Raw genomic sequence first — 23,162 nt, 5'->3', positions numbered from 1 at the left:
CCCACCAGAGGAAATTTGTTTGGAATTTTGTCTGCCATTACAACACCCCCAAAAGTCCTCAATTTTGTTGATCTGGGCGATACCCCTCGATTTGTCACCATACGGCTGGGATACCCTAAGTTGTTGCAAACCAAGGTGAGGAGGGATGACGAGCTCCATTTTTATTCAACCCCCCCTCTGCTGGCAGCAACAAGGTTTAATCTAACAAGGTTCCCTTCCCCGTGGATATCTTTTCCGGTCCCAATACTTACGTTTCAAGAGGAGCCAATTTAATCAGGCTTTCTTGAGTTAAGGATAGAGTAAGTTTATTAATAACTAAAAAGATAAGGATATAAGTGGTAAAATACATGCACATCCATTCATACAGATTGGAAGTGAGAATTGAGTCCAGTGGTAAGTAAACATAAATAGAAGGGAATACGGAACAGTTCTTGACTTGTAAGGAGTAGCTGATGAAGCATGTGGTTGTCACGGTTTGATTTCAGTAGCGTTGACTTTGGTAGGTGAATAGTTGACTCCTCGATTCCAGTGTACTGTGTTTTGACAGAGAATTTTCAGTTCATTGTCTAGCTGCAATCCTTTTGCTGACTGGACTGACCTCCTCAGTCAGAGCAGGAGATACCTGCAAAAAAATAGTTATATTGTAAGGGCATTGCCGGCTGCTTCTGTTACTGTATCAACACACCTTCAGTGTGAAAACCTGCAGTTACTTACCCTCACAGAGCACACACAGATAGACACTGGGATAGCTCTCTCAGCTACTTTTTAATCCCTTCTTTGTACATTCCAAGTGGAAAATGGAATCCACTAGCCCGTCTAGCATTAGAGGTCAAGCAGAGGCCATTAGGTCCCTTTGTCTTTGCCAGAGATAGTAATCAGTGTCTGGATGCTGGGAGAAGTAGAAGCAGGGAGGGGTTTCATTATCCCTTAGAGAAAGCAGCATTTCCTGTCAGTGGCCCACTGTACATTCTCAGCCACCTCACCCTTGGGATTTGTGTCCATTTTAAAAAGTAAAACTCAGCTCTTTTTCAAAGTATTTCAGGCGTAATTCTATATTTTTTTTCTCCTATCCCCATGATATCCCAACTTTTAAAGGGATTTTAAGGTTGGCCAATGACTCTGCTAAGCAATGTGGGGAACTTAATTTGCATTCATTAACATCGCATGAAAGGGCCAACTCATTGGAATCACACTCCCCTCCAAATTAAGTGCCCCAGCAGCAGATAATTGGAATATTCTGTTTTACCACCACATATGTGGTGTCTATCTGGCGAGCTTCACTTCATTCATGATTTGGAGGTCAGCAGATGTTGCTTCCACCTCCATTCACACCGACACTGAAATATAGCAGGTGCCTGTAGCAGAAGCTGCCCCAAGCCTGGGCACAGGAGGCACGACCAGACGGGACAGGTGTGACTTGGCTGTGTTATAATATTGTGTCTCATTGAAGAGGTCTTGAGACTTGTATATTTAAACTTGAACCATTTATTGGGAGTCTTTAACTATTTACAGATCAATGGTATGGACATGAATTGAGATGTTCCAGTTGGGTAAGCTGCTTGCTTCCAGAGGTGTTCTCTAGACTATTCTCTCAGCATCTCTTACCATGTAACTCTATACATCATACCATGAGCGGTGCTATTTCCCCATCCCACATTATCCCTTGCTCTGCCGAGCACCTTTACATTACAATGGCATGCAGGCACATAACACAAGGGGGATGGGATGGGGTGGGGGGAGTGGAAGCCAGATGGAAAGGGTGGAAGGATGTGATGGAGTCAGGATTTGTTGCATGAGGGGAAGGGGGGGGGGGGGGGGGGGGGCGGGGTGGAATGGAAAATGACCAGAGGGGAAGTGTGAGATGGAGGCAGGACAAGTGAGGGGGGAAGGGTCAGAGAGGAACGGTGAAAGACTGTTGGGGAGGAGGATGCTCATCCACCTGTGGACCTCCAGGATGTGCTTCACCTGCAGAGGAAGGCTTGGGGGCCTATGTCTAGACACAGCATAGGCCAAGGGCTTGAGACTGGCTTCCTTGCTTGGAGATGGAGGGAGACCAATCAAGGAAAAGTTTCAGTGATGTCTCAGATGTATTCTTTAACAGATATAAGGATGAGTGGAGAATGCAGGCTGCAGGCAACATTGCCGTATTGTTATCTGAGGAGAAGCAGGGCCCATTATCGATTGATGCAGGTCCGGGAGCAGCAGCAGCCTGAGCAGCAGGAGGGAGCGGGTCCCCAAGAAGTCCCAAGCGCTCCCAAAGAAGGGCAAAATCAACAAAGACCTGTGGCGTGACCAAGGGTATATAGAAGATGCTGCTCATATCTGGAGATGAGTGAAAGACGATCCTCTCGGTGCCTTCGCTTGTCCAAGGAAGTGGTAGCTCACACTTGGTACCTTGTCCACGAGGAACTAATGCTGCAAGGAATTGGAGGGCATCCCATGCTGGTTGTTTTGAAGGTGACCATCCCATTGAACTTATGCCAGCAAGTCTTTTCAGGGGTCCGCAAGGGACCCTCCCAATCGGTGACACACATTCATAAGGGAGGTGACAGGTGCCTTTCAATAAAGCTCACCATTATGTCCAGTTCTTGACAGAAGCCAGGCTACCAGAACTGTTGGATTTGCAGCAATCTTCAGTTCCATCGACTGCACACACATGTCATGAGAGCTCCCTGGCAGCAGCCAATGAGATTCATCAGTCAAAAAGGATTTCACTCTCTGGGCCCAGCTAACTTGTGATCACAGCGAGCAGATCCTGCACGTTGATGCTTGGTACTCAGGGAACGCTCACCAACCTTACATCTTGACGCATTTGCAGGTGCCACAGATATTTGAGGGAACTCTGTGTTCACAGTGCTGGCTCCTGGGGGACAAGGGATACCCCCAGAAGATGTGGCTTACAATGCCTGTTCACCATCCACATAGTGCTACTGAGAGAGATACAATGCTGCAGATTCTGCTGCAGATCGAGCAAACTATTGGACTCTTGAATATTTTGGACCAGGCATAGCAGGGCTCTCCAATACAAGAGAGGATCCTGCACTATCATTGTTTGCCCTACCCTGCCCGGCCTTGTGCTGCAAAGGGGAGAATGTGTTGCCGGAGAGAGAAATGGAGGAACAAGACATCTACCGCGGGAGAGGAGGATGTTGAATGGGCTGGAGCCGAAGTGGTAAATGAGCCACATGACGAGGCTATCACATAGGAATGATACGGAAGCCATTCCAGGGAATCTGTAGTGCTACAAGCATCTTTGTTTCCTGGAATGCCCCATCATCTTCAATCTCAGCGAGAAACGATCCCAAGGCTCAATGCTCTCATAATGCTGATGGAAACATCAATCTCACTGAATGTCCTAATGACTGGAAGAGATTAAACCAGGGCTGAGTAGCCTTGGCAACATACTGCTGCTGTGGAATCTGAACAGCACTCCCTTTGTGCACGTCCTTAAGCCACTCCACACAGTCTAGTCCTCTCACTCACAGCCTCACCAAGTCCGTGTCCATGGCAGCTTAGAGGTGGCTGCAATTCCACGTTACACAGGGATGCACTCACGTCAGTCTGACACCAGCTCAGGAAGGCAGCTCGATCACACCTCTCACTCTTTCAGGCATAACCGCAAGGACAGTTTAATGGGGAGCAGCAGCTGGAGAGTTCCAAATGTCCCATCACCAACTCTCATCACTGCAGAATATTGAGGCATCATCTTGCTGCTGGTCCCCAATCGCCATTCACACATCTGGAAGCACTAACCATTAACATCTGGATCATGCAGCAAAGTCTCAGGGAGTGTTTGCATTGTCCTCACAGAGAGTGCCTCACCAGGACAATGGTTTGCTGAGGTGAAAACCACTCGGGACCCTGCAATCGTCGGAAGCCTGACAAATCTCTCCTGAGATGACCTTTGCAATAGGGCAAACCTTGAGCAGTCATTATTGACACTACAGCCAATAACTAATTCTTCCCCATTGTGGACCCAACTGAGACATTAGTAGCGTTGCATATGCATCACTTTGAGAGTCACAGTCCTTGAGATGGTACAGCTTACAAGGCCATTCCTGTCTGTATATCCTAAGTCAGTGAGAGATCTGTCATGCAATGAATTCCACATAGAGCTGAGTGAGGTGTCTTTAACCAAGAAACACTTAAAGTTTTGCCAAGAGCTGTCCAAATAAGGATCGTGAGATGTAAAGAAATGGCTTCATCAAGGTGAACACACATTCTCATGTAAGACACTCTGACCCCACCTTGTCGAAGGTTCCCATTGGATCCTTACTTGCTTAGTTCAGTGCCATGCTGCAGAAAGTGAGAACTCACCAATGAACAATATGCAGCTTTAAATGCAGACACAAGAGCTGACATTTTCTGGCTGTTCACGTGGGCGGGATCTTCTGGTCCTGCTGACAGCAACCCCCCTCCCTCCCCCATAACCCCCCCCCCCCCCGACCCAGCCACCATAAATTTCCCAGTGGAGTGGGGCGCAGTGAATGGGGAATACCATTGACAGCGGCGGAACCAGAACTGCGCACCACCGTCGCTGCAAGAAAACCGTGGGAAGGGCAGAAAATGCTCCCATATATCTCCCTGAAGAGAGGCATGGATGCCTGTGGTCTTTAAACATTAACGGTATATTTTTCGTAAACTGCTTCTTCTAAATTAAAAGCCATTCTAAACAACACATTGGACATACAATTGTAATGCGAGTTGCAATGAATACTTGCACCATCCACAAACAACAGACATCGATGCACCAGCGGCAGTTAAATCAATAACCTCAAGGAACACTCCTCCTGAGGCCAGTGCATTATGCCAGACATAATAGGCTGACAGTTGTATTGACCAGATTATTAATTGTATCATGTCACTACCAGACTGTTGAAGGCCTTTTCCAAGCTTCCTATGAAAGCAGACCCATTGTCCTTCCGCATAATGATCACACTGGCCCAATACTACATGGCTCAAGGATGTTTGTATACTTTACACATCGACTCTGCCATTCACTCATTACATCTCAAGGACTAAAACAACAATTCCAAAGACAACTGGGTTACAATGTCTTCTTCTTCTACTCGTTGTTCTTGATTTCTTTCCTTACTTTTCCATCTGTTTATTCTCTCACTCTTTGAGTGAGATTTTCCAGCCCTTCCCGTCAGTAGGATTGTCCAGTCTTGCCGCCACCCCCCTGCCCCCCTGCCCCCCCCCTCCCCACCCCCCCTCCCATGGCAGGTTCCCTGGTAGCAGGATGGGAAAGCTGCACAAAATGCCAGAGACATCGGTGGGACCAGAAGATCCTCCCAGTGACCAATGGCTCTGTTGCCTAGAAAGACACTGCTTGAGGGGCGGGGGGGGAGGGGGGGGGGGGGTTTGCCTTTTATTATGTTTTTTAATCAGTTAAGGAAATAATTCATTGGCCACTACATTCCTAAAACCCCGATGTAATGTTTTCATTGCCGCACCATTGTCAATTTGCATTTCTAGATAGTTATGGGCCAATGCTTGCTTCATTGTCAAGATCGTACATCTTAATCTACCATGAACAGTGCAACTTGAAGTCTTTTCGTCTTATGTGTCTACTGCACAATCATCATGGCTGCAATTCTCCCAAAAGTGCTGAATTGGCAGGAAAACTCTTCTGGATCCCGGCTGTCTTCTCAATTCAGCTTCTCACTCGAATCTCCGCATTCTGTGCAATGCAGAGGTCCCAGTCAAGAATATCATTAAAAATCCAGGGGGGGCGGGCCCTATTTACGCCGGAGTCTGACAGTTCTGGAACTCTGCGCATGCGCAGTAGTCCCGATCTGTCAGTCTTGATAATGAACTAATATACATATTTAAAACATATTTTTAAAAGATTTAAATTACTTACCTGCCTTCCCACCGATTTCCAGCGTGGTCTGACTGGCGACTGTTCGCCGGCTCTGGAAGATGCGCATGCGTTCCCGGCACACGCGCAAATCCCTATTCAAGCCGGCAGACGCGCATCTGCCACCCCGACCCGACAGAAAAGTTGCAGGTCACAATGGGAGAATCACAGCCATTTCTGATGTTGTCCCCTTGTTCAAAAAGGGGAGTAGAGACAACCCTGGTAATTATAGACCAGTGAGCCTTACTTCTGTTGTGGGCAAAGTTTTGGAAAGGATTATCAGAGATAGGATTTATAATCATCTAGAAAGGAATAATTTGATTAGGGATAGTCAGCACGGTTTTGCGAAGGGTAGGTCATGCCTCACAAACCTTATTGAGTTCTTTGAGAAGGTGACCAAAGAGGTGGATGAGGGTAAAGCAGTTAATGTGGTGTATATGGATTTCAGTAAAGCGTTTGATAAGGTTCCCCAAGGTAAGCTATTGCAGAAAATACAGAGGCATGGGATTGAGAGTGATTTAGCGGTTTGGATCAGGAATTGGCTAGCTGTAAGAAGACAGAGGGTGGTGGTTGATGGGAAATGTTCATCCTGGAGTTGAGTTACTAGTGGTGTACCGCAAGGATCTGTTTTGGGGCCACTGCTGTTTGTCATTTTTATAAATGACCTGGATGAGGGCGTAGAAGGATGGGTTAGTAAATTTGTGGACGACACTAAAGTCGGTGGAGTTGTGGACAGTGCGGAAGGTTGTTGCAGGTTACAGAGGGACATAGATAAGCTGCATAGAAACATAGAAACCCTACAGTGCAGAAGGAGGCCATTCGGCCCATCGAGTCTGCACCGACCACAATCCTACCCAGGCCCTACCCCCACATATTTTACCCACTAATCCCTCTAACCTACGCATCTCAGGACTCTAAGGGACAATTTTTAACCTGGCCAATCAACCTAACCTGCACATCTTTGGACTGTGGGAGGAAACCGGAGCACCCGGAGGAAACCCACGCAGACACGAGGAGAATGTGCAAACTCCACACAGACAGTGACCCGAGCCAGGAATCGAACCCGGGACCCTGGAGCTGTGAAGCAGCAGTGCTAACCACTGTGCTACCGTGCCGCCCTGGGCTGGGCTGAGAGGTGGCAAATGAGGTGGCAAATGAGGTGGCAAATGAACCACTGTGCTACCGTGCTACTGTGCTACTGTGCTACTGTGCTACTGTGCTACCGTGCCGCCCTGGGCTGGGCTGAGAGGTGGCAAATGAAGTTCAATGCGGAAAAGTGTGAGGTGATTCACTTTGGAAGGAGTAACAGGATTACAGAGTACTGGGCTAATGGTAAGATACTTGGTAGTGTGGATGAACAGAGAGATTTCAGTGTCCATGTGCATAGATCCATGAAAGTTGGCACCCAGGTTGATAGGGTTGTTAAGAAGGCGTATGGAGTGTTAGCTTTTATTGGGAGAGGGATTGAGTTTCGGAGCCAGGAGGTCATGTTGCAGCTGTACAAAACTCTGGTGCGGCCGCACTTGGAGTATTGTGTACAGTTCTGGTCGCCGCATTATAGGAAGGATGTGGAAGCATTGGAAATGGTGCAGAGGAGATTTACCAGGATGTTGCCGGGTATGGTGGGAAGGTCTCATGAGGAAAGGCTGAGGGACTTGAGGTTGTTTTCATTAGAGAGAAGAAGGTTAAGAGGTGACTTAATAGAGGCATACAAGATGATCAGAGGATTAGATAGGGTGGATAATGAGAGCCTTTTTCCTCGGATGGTGATGGCTAGCACAAGGGGACATAGCTTTAAATTGAGGGGTGATAGATATAGGACAGATGTCAGAGGTAGGTTCTTCACTCAGAGAGTAGTAAGGGCATGGAATGCCCTGCCTGCAGCAGTAGTGGACTCGTCAACATTAAGGGCATTCAAATGGTCATTGGATAAACATATGGATGATATTGGAATAGTATAGGTTAGATGGGCTTTAGATTGGTTTCACTGGTTGGCGCAACATCGAGGGCCGAAGGGCCTGTACTGCGCTGTGAACACAGAGTTCCCTCAAATATCTGTAGCACCTGCAAATGCGTCAAGATGTAAGGTTGGTGAGCGTTCCCTGAGTACCAAGCATCAACGTGCAGGATCTGCTCGCTGTGATCCCAAGTTTGCTGGGCCCAGAGAGTGAAATCCTTTTCGATTGATGAATCTCATTGGCTGCTGCCAGGGAGCTCTCATGCCACGTGTGTGCAGTCGATGGGGCCCTGCACTTGCAGGAAACTGAAAATTGCTGCAAATCCAACAGTTCTGGTAGCCTGGCTTCTGTCAAGAACTGGACATAATGGTGAGCTTTATTGAAAGGCACCTGTCACCTCCCTTATGAATGTGTGTCACCGATTGGGAGGGTCCCTTGCGGACCCCTGAAAAGACTTGCTGGCATAAGTTCAATGGGATGGTCACCTTCAAAACAACCAGCATGGGATGCCCTCCAAATCCTTGCAGCATTAGTTCCTCGTGGACAAGGTACCAAGTGTGAGCTACCACTTCCTTGGACAAGCGAAGGCACCGAGAGGATCGTCTTTCACTCATCTCCAGACATTCCTCTTGGACCAAGACTACTTCTACAGGGGTATGCCCATATGTCCAGTTGCACATGGCCTTCATCAAGTGGAACATGATGAACACTATTTGCAGCACTAAATTTCTATTAATGATGGCTGCAGCTACACAGAGTAAACCGGGATGGAGGATAGCCCTTCACAGGTCTTACCGTCCCTGTTATGCTTCTTCTTTCCTACTGCCCTATGTTTCAGTGAATCAGTTGACCACCAATAGGGCAAATCTATAACAGTGGTTCATGGGATGACTCCTTTAGCTGATGTGGGACTCTTCAAAGTAAAACTGGTTGTGATGTGCTCAGGGAACCATTTCAGAAAATGGTGGTACATAGGTACTTTTCGAATACTGCTGAGTTCCTGTCCTCAGTTGTATCCTAGAACTACAAATAGAATTGTCGAGAGTTGCAGGTTTCTAGGTGTTCAGATCACCAACAATCTGTCCTGGTCCCCCCATGCCGACGCTGTAATGTTCTATGTTCTATGATGCCACTCTTTCAGAGCAATTTTGTGATGGGACACCTTTTGTTGCCCGGTGCATTAAAAAAAACTGGCATTTTATCCAAAGATCCTTGGCTTGCAGCCATTAATTTGCAACTTATTGATCTCATCATATTCACCAACAATCACCCAGATTTCCACAGCAGCGTTTAAGCCTCAAAGGGACCTCAAAGGAACACTCAAGATTGGCATCACCGTAATGCTGCTGACACCAGACTAACAGTGAACACGATCATGAGACATCCACAAGTATTGAACTAAAATCTTGTCAGTTCAATTCAAGAGGCGAAGAACATGCCAAAACTGTGATATATTGAGTCATTTGATGTTGTGAAATGTGGTTTCTGATTGTAATATTCTTCCCTATGTTTTCTCCCGGTTTTAACTCTGTATTTTTAGCATCGCAGCCTTTTCCAGTCCTTCACTAAAACTGGTATGAACTTTGCAAGAATGGTTTGGGGCATTCTTCCTCACATTTGCCTTCCTTATTGGGCAAGCATTTGACCACCCCAAAGTAACTCTCCAATTTAAAATTCATTCTCAAGACACAGCCTTCATTGACAAGGCCATCACTTGTTGACCATCGTGGTGAGCCCCCTTCTTAACCCATTGCATTCTGTGTACAGAAGATACTGTCACAGTGCTGTCAGGGAGGGAGTTGATTTGATTTGATGTACTATTGTCAGATGTATTGTTATACACTGAAACTATTGTTTCTTGCACACTCTACAGATGAAACAGACCATTCATAGAATACATAGGGGAGAAGGAAAGGATAGGGGTGCAGAATGTAGTGTTGCCGATACAGATACAGTGAAGAGAAAGATCAGCTTAATATATGGTAGGTCCATACAAAAATCTGATAGCAGCAGGGAAGAACTGTTCTTGAGTCGGTTGGTATGTGTTTTCAGACTTTTGTATCTTTTACCCAACAGAAGAAGGTGGAAGAGAGAATGTCCAGGGTGCGTGGGGTCCCTGATTATACTAGCTGCTTTTCCAAGGCAGCGGGAAATGTAGACAGAATCAATGGATGGGAGGCTGATTTGCGTGATGGACTGAGCTACCTTCACAAGCCTTTGTAGTCTCTTGCAATCTTGGTCAGAGCAGGAGCCATACCAAGCTGTGCTATATCCAGAAAGGATGCTTTCTAAGGTGCATCCGTAAAAATTGGTGAAAGTCATTGTGGACATGCCGAATTTCCTTAGCTTCCTGAGAAAGTAGAGGCATTGGTGGGTTTTCGTAACTGTAGCGTCGGCATGGGGGGACCAGGACAGATTGTTGGTGATCTGAACACCTAGAAACCTGCAACTCTCGACAATTCTATTTGTAGTTCTAGGATACAACTGAGGACAGGAACTCAGCAGTATTCGAAAAGTACCTATGTACCACCATTTTCTGAAATGGTTCCCTGAGCACATCACAACCAGTTTTACTTTGAAGAGTCCCACATCAGCTAAAGGAGTCATCCCATGAACCACTGTTATAGATTTGCCCTATTGGTGGTCAACTGATTCACTGAAACATAGGGCAGTAGGAAAGAAGAAGCATAACAGGGACGGTAAGACCTGTGAAGGGCTATCCTCCATCCCGGTTTACTCTGTGTAGCTGCAGCCATCATTAATAGAAATTTAGTGCTGCAAATAGTGTTCATCATGTTCCACTTGATGAAGGCCATGTGCAACTGGACATATGGGCATACCCCTGTAGAAGTAGTCTTGGTCCAAGAGGAATGTCTCAGTTACAGCACTAATGAAGCAGTAAAGCAAAAATGTCACATTTTTCTGACTCAGAAATGCCAATTACAGAGCATATGGTGCCATATGCCTCTGTGCCCCTTTTCACAGCCTGCCTGGGAGTTGGATGTTTCCACTTCCAAGATCCAATGTTTCTCCTTTATATACTACAGTGAAAAAAAAGCAAGTAAATTCCATTGACAAGTACATTTATCCCACCGCCTAAGATACTGTGGACAAACAGGCTTTCTCAGGACACCCTCTCTTACTAAAAATGAGCTCCCGACTCTATCAGAATGTTGACCCTTTGACTTCTGTTATCATTTATCCAAGGTTTGTATTACTTACAGACAGTTTCTGGCAGCAGGGGCCAGCAAATGGGTGAACATCGACAGTAAAACAATGGAAAAGACCCTCGACGGATTACAAATTCCTCATCGCTATGTCTTTGAAGATGCACAAATGCATATTTATTTCCTAATGAAAAAAGTAAGTGCATTTATAATCTGAGTTTTTTAATATGAATATAAGCCCATAAGACATAGGAGCAGAATTAGGCCATTCAGCCCATTGAGTCTGTTCTGCCATTCAATCATGGCTGACATATTTCTCAATCCCATTCTCCCGCCTTTTGCCCATAACCTTTGATCCGCTTACCAATCAAGAATCCATCTTTCTCTGTCTTAAATACACTCAATGATCTGGCCTCCACAGCCCTCTGCGGCAATGAATTCCATAGATTCACTATCCTCTGGCTGAAGAAATTCCTCCTCATCACAGTTCTAAAGGGGTTGTCTCTTTACTCTGAGGCTGTGCCCTCGGATCCTAGTCTCCTACTAACGGAAACATCTTCCCCACGTCCACTCTATCCAGGCCTTTCAGTATTCTGTGAGTTTCAATGAGATCACTCCCTCATCCTTCTAAACTCCATCAAGTACAGACCCAGAGTCCTCAAACGCTCCTCATATGTCAAGCTTTTCATTCCCGGGAAATATAATATATTGATATATTGTACATATGTGTGCGTGCGTGCGTGTTCCTATCTTGTATCCTGTAGATGGTAATAAACCTTTGAAGAACAGGAGGTGAGTTCCTCGCTGCAGAATTCCCAGCCTCTGACCTGCTCTTGTGGCCACAGTATTTATGTGGCTGATCCATTTTAGTTTCTTGGGGAAAGAAAATGACAGAAAAAGAGCTTTCATTATTTTGTAAAGCACAAAACTGCTCAACAAATGTTTCATATTCTTTTGACACTCGTATCAGGAACTTGACAATTATTGCTTTATATTTTTAACGAAATGAAGCCACATAATCACATCTCCAGCAACCCAGCTGCATTAAACATCCATTGTTGGATGGGAAGCTTCATGATAGTATTATTTTAAACAAATATAATAAAGCATTGTGTAGCCGTTTTCAATTTCAAAGAGATTATTCACAAATTCGCTCATTCAGAGGACAAAATGTTACAATAGCAGTACACTCGGAATGGTAAATTTTGTATAAAAGTCTGGTTAATTCCACTTCCTCACTACAATGAATTCCATCAATGTATTTGCTAAAAACATTAATCTTTGCCACAGCCAGTAAGGGCTTTAAACACAAAATATTTGTGTGGAATGTTGAAACGACAATATAAATTTAGAAATTGTCGTCAGCATAAAGGATTAAGAATTGACATAAAAGCGATCATAAAATTAGGTGTGTGGCTTAGTTCCTCAGTTGCTGACCATTGACCGTTCTAATCCATATCGCTGGCAGTGAGAGACAGATTTTTAAGCCCTACAGTGCACAATGGGCAAAGGATTAATTAAGAATATTGATATTGCAATGATTGTTGGTTGAGGGGAATGAACTAATACTGCATTTGAACATCGTGTTAGGTAACGATTTCTTGCCATCCCTAAAACTCAAGCGTTGGGAATTGAGACATTGTTTGCAGCATTGAGAGTTCCCTATGATGCATTGGGATTTTGTAGCAGTCAGGAGTATACAGCAGGCAGCTGCTTTGGTTCTGCTGCACGCACAGCCCAATTGGGATTTCATTCAGTACTCCCTGCTGGCACTGGATGTAGATTTAAAGTAGAAACACAGGCCAAGGCTGCTAGGGATGTCAGATCACTCAAAAGACGCAGAACCTGGATTCTACATCCCAACACAAGGCAAGCCCACGTCAGGCTGCTGGGACCTGGTTCCGGGTTTCCCGCGCCCATTCCCATCGTACGATATTTTGAAGGAAGAGGGTAAGACATGGAGGGCACATGAGGGGATGTGGGACTATGGAGGGGATGAGAGAATGTGGGAATGTTGGTGGCGGGGATGTGGATGGCTATGGGGGTACGGAGGGAGGGAGGGTGGGTGGGAGGATGAGGGGCAATTGTTAGGTTGCCTAATGCTTATTTACAGAAGTTGGGTTGATGTCCATGCGAATAGAGGTGGGTCTTTTAACCTTGCTGCTTTGGGATCCAGCCACCTCTATTCACCCTATCCCAACCTATCCTGTGAATCTGTTGCTGGTCCTGTGACCACCAAAATGAATCATGCAGGATAGAGTCATGCACGTCAAAGATCAGAATAGAGTCATGCAGGTCAAAGGTCAGAATAGAGTCATGCAGGTCAAAGGTCAGAATGGAGTCGTGCAGGTCAAAGGTCAGAATGGAGTCGTGCAGATCAAAGGTCAGAATGGAGTCATGCAGGTCAAAGGTCAGAATAGAATCATGAAGGTCAAAGGTCAGAATAGAATCATGCAGGTCAAAGGTGAGGCCCTGGCAGCTCCCAGATGCATTTATTTTGTGCGATCCTTGTTTGAAAGACAAGGTAGTATGCACCGATGTCTCGTGAATTCATAAACTACCCTTCACTGCAGCCTAGAAACAGCCTTGTGCCACTCACGGATAAATATAGCATCAAAGGAATTTGCCTCTTGCCTGTAAAATCATATTTGAGGTGATAGGATGTGGGTTAGACTAAGGGACACCACTACTAATTGAAGAAATGCCTGAAATTTTTACAATTCCCAGAATATGATTGACTTGTGGAACAACAAAAACTTATATTTTATGTGGCACAGGTAACTTAAAACTTCCCAAGGCACGTCATAGGAGATTTTTAATGCAGAATGAGATAGTTTAGATGACATTAGAGCAAGTGGTTAAAAGCTTGGCTAAGCAGGTAGGTGTAAGGAGCAGGCTAGAGTAAGCAAGAGAGTTAGCAAGTCAGAGGGATTTAGGGAGGGAATTACACAACTTCAGATCTTGTCGGCTGAAGGCCCAGCCAACAAAGGTGGAGTGTTTAAGAGGCTAGAATTAGATGAACATAGATATCACGGAGGGTTGGGGGGTTGGAGGAGGTTACAGAGATAGTAAGGAGTATGGCTATCGAGAGGGTTTGAAAACGAGGATGAGAATTTTAAAGTTGAGGTGTCACCTCATGTGGGTCAGCTCGGACAGAGGCCATAGGTGAATGGGGCTCAGTGTGAGTAAGCACATAGACAGAAACGATTTGGATGACTGCAGATTTACAGAGGGTAAATATGGAAAATAAGTCATAGTGCATTGGGACAATCAAATTTGGAGGTAACTAAGATGTGATTGAGGGTTGCAGCAGCAGGTGAGGTGAGGCAGGAGCAACGTCAAGTGGTGTGTCGTCGGTAGAAATAAGCCATCTTAATGATAGTACAGATATGTTCATGTGTAGCAAGAATCTTGCCTAAACACCATCAGAAATTTCTTTCCCTCTCATCTGCATTTTCTGCACTGCCATCAATGCCCATATTATTCTGAACAAATGCATGCAAAACAGACCATTTATTGAATAAATTAATCCAGCCATGAATGAGATCATTATGGTTTACGCTGCACTAATATAGATCAGGCTCGCGAAAGTTTAACTCTCACTAGAGGGAGAATAGGATTAAGAGAGCAATTAGAGTCAAAGCCAATGTCTTAGGTGAAATAAATACTGAAAACATACTCTAAAAGACAAAGGGGCTGGTACAAAGTAGCAAGAGATTAAAAGAATGTTGTGCCCCTCTGTGTTACCCAGTGACCGGAGGCTTTATTCCACAAACTGAAAACAGCAAAATCATGGAAAACAATCAAGAAAATATTCTCATGAAGATAGTCGTTTCGTAGTACAGGACTTGAGTCCATCATGCTCGTTATGCTGGGTATGTCCAACATTCGATGTGATTCTACGATAGTATTTATTAAACAATCCTGAGTGCGCTAACAACCAGTCAGGCTCACAGTGTGGTGCATTTATGCATGCAAGAAGCTACATACATTAATACGCGGGGCTCTCTTCTTTGCAGACTGAAAGGACAGGTAGACACATTGCACCTGTTTCAACTAAACAAATAGGCAACAGCCATTCTCTGGTTCATTCCCCAGGCCAATGCCTCGACCAATCAGAGTCACCCTATCAGTTTGAGTTTAAAATAAGCTTGGCAGTTAGCTGTCAATCATCGGTTAACTGGTGCATTCTCCATGGCAATGCTTCTACCAATTAGAGCTACTTGCCAACTAATCAGCACTCTCTTCTCATGAAGTACAAATTGTCGCTCCCTTCACATATGCGAATTGTCCTGATGAGTACAAGATGAAAATCTCTGACAATATGTTTCTCCTAAAGATGCTGGGCAAGCCACAGTTCAGAGGTTTCTAGACTATAACTGCATATGGTTGTCATTTTAATAACTTCAGTAATGCAATAAATTCCAAGTTCATCTGTTCCCAATGTACATTACAAATCTAACTTGCTGATTTTCCAGAGTAATACAGCACCAAAGCAGAATATGGGCAATAGTAATAATGAAGGAAATACTGAGGACAGCATAGCTGAAGGCATTTTGGCGAGTGTCTTTGGCACCATATAGAAGCTAGCATTGGCAATTAGTAAAATAGAGTTTGTTTTAGTGGTTGGCATACTGGTCTAGAAAACCTGTGTTCAAAACTCACTGCGCCAGGGACCCGGGTTCAATTCCCAGCTTGGGTGACTGTCTGTGTGGAGTCTGCACTTTCTCCCAGTGTCTGCGTGGGTTTCCTCTGGGTGCTCCAGTTTCCTCCCACAGTCCGAAAAACGTGCTGGCTAAGTACAGTGGCCAAGTTAAATTCTCCCTCAATGTACCCGAACAGGTGCCAGAATGTGGCGACTAAGGGATTTTCACAATAACTTCATTGTAGTGTTAATGTAAGCCTACTTGTGACACTAATAAATAAACTTGAATAATGAGCCAATTTACTTATAGGCTGGAAAATCTCAACAGGTCTGACAGCATCTGTGGGGAGAAAATAGAGTCAATGTTTTGAGTCTAGATGACCCTTTGTCAGATTCCAGCATCCGCAGTATTTTGCTTTTTACTTAGTGGTTCCCAATTAAAGTTGGTAAGTCAGGAATGGGCATGAGGTTATAAAACCAGTGGTGCCTTTGCATTCTGATATTTCACTTGGGACAATTTAAATTTAAATTATTTTGGCAGGAATTTACCAACATACTTTTGACATTTCTTTTTAAGCAGTCCATGAAATTTCTACCCAAGTTCAAGTCTGCACAGAGACTTCTTCAAAGCAGTTTCATCATAAGACCATAAGGCGTCGGAGCAGAAGTAGGCCATTCGGCCCATTGCATCTGCTCCACCATTCAGTGAGATGGTGACTGATCTGCTGTGACAACCGTCAATTCCACTTTCCTGCCTCATCCCCTTAACCCTTGATTCATTAACTGATTAACAGTCTGTCTATCAAATATATCAAGGAAGTTTTGATCTGAAGCCCAAGTGTAAACAAAATCTAACTTACTTTGGTTTAAAAATTTCAGGGGAATTTTAATTTGGATTGTTAATTTTTCCGGACTATCTCTGTGAGATGTCGGGCAGCCACCACCGTTTGAAGATGTGCTTTTTAACAGGATAAAAAGGGAATTTCACTCTGTCATGTGGAGATCAGTCTCACAATTCTGGACGTCAAGCTCTGCCTAGCCAACATCATACCAACCATTAGAGTACACCCACTGAGCTCTCTAACATCAGTGGTTAACTAGGTTGGTGGTACACAGCAGGAAGAGACAGTTCAAAAAATAAGCTTGCAGTAATATTTAATTTTACATAAATTAAATAAAAGAGAATGCTAAAATAATTATTGGCATTATAACAAGCTAACAAAATGCTGTCCTTGACCAAGAACCTGACCCTACCAGGGAATTTTAACCTGTTTGGGACAGGTTTGGGGAGAGGTGTTAAAAATCCGGAAAATCAGTTTTAAAAATCAGATTCCCACCTCCAACCTATCTGTAAGCTTCACTGCTACTCCGCTTTTCAACTGTAACTTGGGTGAACCGTATTTCTGGAGCTTCAGAAAGGCTGGCAGCTACATCCAGGGAAGGATTTGATACACCCAACAGCTAGGTGCCTTTGCACCTAATTCCTGGATCCAACACCCAGCCTGAGAAAGTCCAGCAATAAGAAAACCCCTGCACTCTTCCACCTCATCCCCAGGCCTCCAGTCCCAACTGGAGGAGAGGCCTCTGGTCTTCTTCCTCAGACCCTTGACTTCCCCCATCAATGTCTTCCTACATCACCAACATAATCTAGAATTGCGCCGTGGTTAGCATTGCTGCCTCACAGCGCCAGGGACTCAGGTTTGCTTCCAGCCTTGAGTGATTGTCCCTGTGGAGTGTGCACATTCTCCCCATGTCTGCGGGGGTTTCCTCTGGGCGCTCCGGCTTCTTCTCACAGTCCAAAGATGTGCAGGTTAGGTGCATTGGCCATGCTAAATTGCTCCTTATTTATAGAATTCCTACAGTGCAGAGGCATTTGGCATATTGAGCCTGCACTGACAACAATCCCACCCAGGCACTATTCTGGTAACCCCACGTATTTACTTTACTAGTCCCCCCTGACCCGAAGGGGCAATTTAGCTTGAGGCTGGAATTGAACCCAGGTCCCTGGCCTTGTGATGCAGCAGTGCTAACCTCTGCGTCACCGTGCTGCCCTAGATGTGTAGGTTGGAAGTTTAGTGGGGTATATGCGTGGGTTTACAGGGATAGGGCAGGAGGTGGGTCTGGTTACGATGCTCCGTCGGAGAGTCATGCAGACATGATGGACTGAATGACCTTCTTCTGCACTGTAGGGATTCTATGATTCTATGCTAGCTAATGTCTCTGGTACTGGTATCAAATCTCCAATTGCTGGTGAAGGAAAAATTCATGTAGAAAAATTACAAAAAATGCAACCTCAACTATGATTAGAACTGAGCTATCCTTTAAGGCCATTTTTGACCTAGTAGTTAAAAAGATAAAGCAACAATTCCAATATTTCAATCTGGGTGTAATCATCCTTCAAAAAGTTTAATGTTAAGAAGGCAGATATGGCTTGTTTGCTACAGAAGGAAAGGATACTTGTGCATGTTAATGACTCACTGAAGTGATACTGATTTCCTGTTTATATCATTACTCCAGGACTCTTATCCACGTTACTTAAAGTCAGATATGTACAAGAATATTTTAGCAAGATCCGTTGTTCCTCAGGAAACCAAGAAATGGTACGTTAGCGTATGCATCATGTGAAGAGTATTTGGGAGTATAATGTTGATCTGCGGAAGGTAGCATCAGTAAGCGGTTTTGCTTTAATTTCAACCAACCTTCAGAACGAATAACATTTTATGATGTATCTAGGTAAAGTTAGTAAGTTCCATAATCCTGTACCTTTTCAAAAACAAAGACAGAAGGCATAAATATCTGTCTACAGTGGTTAGCAGTGGTTAGCATTGCTGCCTCACAGCACCAGGGACCCGGGTTCGATTCCCGGCTTGGGTCACTGTCTGTGTGGAGTCTGCACGTTCTCCCCGTGTCTGCGTGGGTTTCCTCCGGGTGATCCGGCTTCCTCCCACAGTCGAAAGATGTGCTGGTTAGGTGCATTGGCCATGCTAAATTCTCCTTCAGTGTACCTGAACAGGCGCCGGAGTGTGGCGACTAGGGGATTTTCACAATAACTTCATTGCAGTGTTAATGTAAGCCTACTTGTGCCACTAATAAATAAACCTTAAAAAAAATAATCTTTCGGGCAAATATTTCTCACATCATGTATAGTTCTTGCAAAATTATAATTTACAGTCTGATTATCGAAGTCTGGAAAATATGATTGCATGCATTATTTTAATCTTACATTAAACTACAAGAAATAGATGCAGAATTTTCAGTTAAATCTTCTCTGTTACTGATTACCAAAGAGAAAAATGCACCATGACCTGTTTAACTTCTCAATCCACTGTTTTTATTTGAAAGGTAATTTTTGCATCCATTTTTGTCTAGTATGGTTCCATTCTTGAGGTGGTACCGTAACTCCAGCCAAAGCTCTACACAGATGTTTTACCCAAAGGACGGAGACGGGAAAGGAAAGGACACGACGGTTTCACAGGTTCAAAACTAAACACGGCATATTAACAGCAGTAACTTTCCTTTACCCAGCCAGAATTTTATATTCCCACACTTGCCCTGGAATCAAGTGTAGACAATGAGATGTTTTACTGCTGACTTTACATTGCAATTTTGAATGCACCAACTTTTGAAAGTGTCACCTCTTTTTCGGGGAAGTGAAAATTTGGTTTCTTGCTGAAAACCAACTGAGCTAAATTTTCCTGTATGCTATTTTTGAATAACCCAAGAATTTAGAGCAAAAATTGTAGATTGCTGTATCCCTCAAAACTGCTTTCAGCTACCCTTTGTTACAGGATATCTTTGGCCTTAACAGTATACTATTGAAATCTATCTGAAGTATTAAATCACCTGCCACTAACATTTCTTGACCATTAAGTTCTACCTAAAAAGTACAAGATTAAACTCTGCATGTTATAGATGAATGTGTATGTAATGTATGCTAAGGAGTAGGAGGATGGGGGTTGATGATAATTCCACATGTGTGCAAGTTCCTTGTCTCAGCTGCCAAGATTGGGGAAAGTGCTTCATAGGGTTTCATAGGGAGGAAAGAAATCAGAGGGTCAATCAACAGCGATAGCTGTCAGACACCTCCCTGCCAGACATTAGAGATAGAAGTGGATGAAAAATTGCCCTCAGTCTAGTTTCTTAGTTGGGGTGGTGCATTCCAAATGGAAACTGGTAAGAGAGGTACAGTGGGTAGCACTGCTGCCTCACAGCCTTAGGGAGCCGGGTTCGATTCCTGGCTTGGGTCACTGACTGTGTGGAGTCTGCACATCCTCCCCGTGTCTGCGTGGGTTTCCTCTGGATGCTCCGGTTTCCTCCCACAGTACGAAAGACGTGCTGGTTAGGTGAATTGGCCATGCTAAATACGCCCTCAGTGTACCCAAACAGGCGCAGGAGTGTAGCGACTAGGGGATTTTCACAGTAACTTAATTGCAGTGTTAATGTAAGCCTACTTGTGACACTAATAAAATAAACTAAAAGAATAAAACAAAAACCAACTAGCAGTATATGTTTCAAGATTTACACGCACAAGGGCATAACCCACTGATGTTGAGGAATTTATCCAGCTTTATCTCAATAAACTGGCTTTCCCACACTGACCTCTTCGAACTGGAAAGATGCATCACTGTTAATCGTCCTACAATTTATTGATGATGTCCACCCTACTTAACCAGTCCAAAATCTGGTGAAATGATCCTTGCTGTCTCTTATTCATCTTAAGGCAATATGCACAAGACAGTCATGTTATAAAACCATATTTGTGTTTTTAGCCATATCCTTCATTTTAAATATTTTGTGTTTTCACAGTATTAATCCTCATATAAAGTGTTTTACTGAAATAAATGTACTTTAAGACAGCTTGGTGGTTTTTTTTCTCATTTATAAAATCACAAATTTATATCTGCATGACACCTTCACTGCAGGACAAATAAGTTTTTTTTTAAATAAAGAATGCTTTTTCCAAAAACTAGATCTTGTTAAGTATTGCAGTTTAACCAGTCATAGACATGTAAAAAAGGTTTTCCTATCCATTAGTAGCTACAATTTAGTGTTTACAGTAGCTTCTTATTACATTGCTGTACCTCAAAATACTTTTCCTTTTTTCTTCTATCCCTACAGCTATGTCGATTCTCCCACCCTATGGCAGGAGTGTTCACTGGACCAAATATCCCAATTCATTCCGAGGATGCACCTTCCTGGTCCCAATCCAGCCTTCCCTCATTTTGCCCTGGAATCCTCCCTGCTGCAACTTCCCCCTCCTGTAGCTGCGCGGACCCCAAGAGGTTGTCTGTTTGTTCCTCAGTTCCATTGTCAGCATGTGATAAGAATAATACTGTGTTGTGTTTTAATTCTTCTAAGTTCAAATCTAGTTAATGCAAGGGTAGAACCATGGCATTCCCAAGACCTGGTAAAGTAAGTCATTTTCTTTACAATCAGTGCATTATTTTTACATACAGCGTATTGAATAGATACGTCGACGATGCACTAGAACTGAGGAAGTATCACCATTAATCTAAACAGTAAACTCACAGTAAAATGGCTGGCACAGTGGTTAGCACTGCTGCCTCACAGCCGCCAGGGACCTGGGTTCGATTCTGACCTTGGGTGGAGTTTGCACATTCTCCCTGTATCTGCGTGCATTTCCTTCAGATGCTCTAGTTTCCTCCCACAGTCCAAAGATGCAGGTTAGGCTGATTGGCCATGGTAAATTGATCCTTAGAGTTGGGTTGTGGGGATAGGGCCTGGCTGGGATTGTTGTTGGTGTGGGCGCAATGGGCCGAATGGTCTCTTTCTGCACTGTAGGGATTCTATGATCAGGATCCATTGTTTTCAGTATTTTGGCAAATTTCAGGTATTCACCAGCTTAGAAAAGTTTTGGCCAAGGGATTTTAAAATAAAGTTGTGCACTTTTTGCATGCTGCTACGAGGTGTAGTGATTGCATTTAGGAAGAAAGAATCCTCGAGACGGTAATAATAGTGTTAATAAATAGTTACTTAGTCCCAAGAATGTACTTTGAGTGTTCAAGATAACATTTGATTATCTTGTCATTTATATTCTCAGTTAAGTGGCATGGTGGCATTATTGCTGGACTAGTAAACAAGAGGCTCAGGGTTAATGCTCTGGGGACCCACGTTCAAATCCCACCTCGGCAGGGAGTGAAATTTGAATTCAATGAAAATCTGGAATTAAAAATCTAGTGATGACCATGAAACCATTGTCAATTGTCATAAAAACCCATCCTTCAGGGAATGAAATATGTCATCCTTACAAGGTCTGGCCTAAATGTGACTCCAGAGCCACAGCAATGTGGTTGACGGCCAGTGACCCCCACATCCCATGAGCAAATTACAAAAATGTATGAAACATTTACTTCTAATACTTAGCACATTTTTGGTTTCATACACTAATATATTGTTTATATGTTTATTAATATATATTATACAATATATACACACACACATCAACAGTAGAACTTAAAATAAAAATTCAAAGTGGAAAGAATAATTGCAGAAGCATATTTCAATAAGAAATTCATCATATATTGTAGGCCAGAATTTAGTGTTGAAGTCACTAGCTGTTCAGTAGACTTTCCCTCGTGTGGTTTCTCCACTGTAAGTTGCTGTTAGTGGGAGATCAAAATGATGCTGAACCTTGTGTACAGGGCATCTGAACCTGTGTGAATAACTGTGTGTCTCCTTAACCAATCTCACTGGAGAATCGTAAATACCTGGCACAGAGTCTGAACCAAGAACTTCAAATTCACCAAATGAACTCAGTGTCAAACAGGTACAGAAAGCAAACTGGAGAGTCAGAATGAAAAACTGAATTAAGGGAGAGAGAGAGAGAGAGAGGAGATGGAAAGAAAAAGTAATAAACGATGTAGCATTTTTTACAATTCTCCACCAACATTTAAAAGTTGAAGGAATGAGACTCCACATTTGTAAAAGTGAATTTTATTTTCTGGTAATGTTCCTTGGCAGTAATTCTACATCATACAATATCTTTGAATGAGGAGCCAGTCAGCGAGTTACCATTTTCATGCAGTTTACGGAGAAGTAGAACATCTTGGGCGGCAACTTCCTGATATTTTTGCATTGAACTGTACATCTGTGCTTGCCAGCATTTGCTATCTGCTCTTTGCACACAAATAGCAGTGAGGCCCATTAGCCTCACCACTATCACTTTGTTGTAAATTCTGATCCTGTCACATCTGATTGTTCAACAATCAGGAATTTGATTTAATGCTCTTGAAACAAAGAAATCCTGAAAACAGTTTGGATCTTTTTGGATTCAGGCATACAGAATAAATGGAATAATCTGCAAAGCACAGGAAAATATCCAGAATATTCAGCTCTAAACCAACATCTCCACAACATTCAAAAACTTCTGTTCATGTCCTTCATAGACTTTTTCTCTGTACTTTGTGGGATATCTACATCCAGATTTCCAAGAGGTACCATTTTCTTGCCATTCATTTTTGTAAGAGTTAAGGAAGCTTCTAGTACTGAATTAGGGACCGTGGCACAGT

The 23,162-nt window shown here is 43.8% G+C and overlaps 1 protein-coding gene across 1 annotated transcript in view; it reads left to right on the top strand.

The window, feature by feature from the left end:
• Nucleotides 1–19,139, top strand: part of rgs11 (regulator of G protein signaling 11) — a 93,408-nt gene extending 74,269 nt beyond the window's left edge. The window contains exons 9-11 of the mRNA XM_078240418.1: nt 11,046–11,184; nt 18,151–18,233; nt 19,003–19,139. Of these exons, the coding sequence (XP_078096544.1) occupies nt 11,046–11,184; nt 18,151–18,233; nt 19,003–19,120 (340 nt within the window). The 3' untranslated portion in view covers nt 19,121–19,139. The remainder of the gene's footprint in view (nt 1–11,045; nt 11,185–18,150; nt 18,234–19,002) is intronic.
• The last annotated feature ends 4,023 nt before the right edge of the window (nt 19,140–23,162 follow it).

This window comes from Mustelus asterias, chromosome 23 (assembly GCF_964213995.1).
Source record: "Mustelus asterias chromosome 23, sMusAst1.hap1.1, whole genome shotgun sequence".
Taxonomy (NCBI): domain Eukaryota; kingdom Metazoa; phylum Chordata; class Chondrichthyes; order Carcharhiniformes; family Triakidae; genus Mustelus; species Mustelus asterias.
The sequence above is the reverse complement of the archived record's forward strand: the minus strand, read 5'-3'. Positions and strand labels throughout refer to the sequence as shown.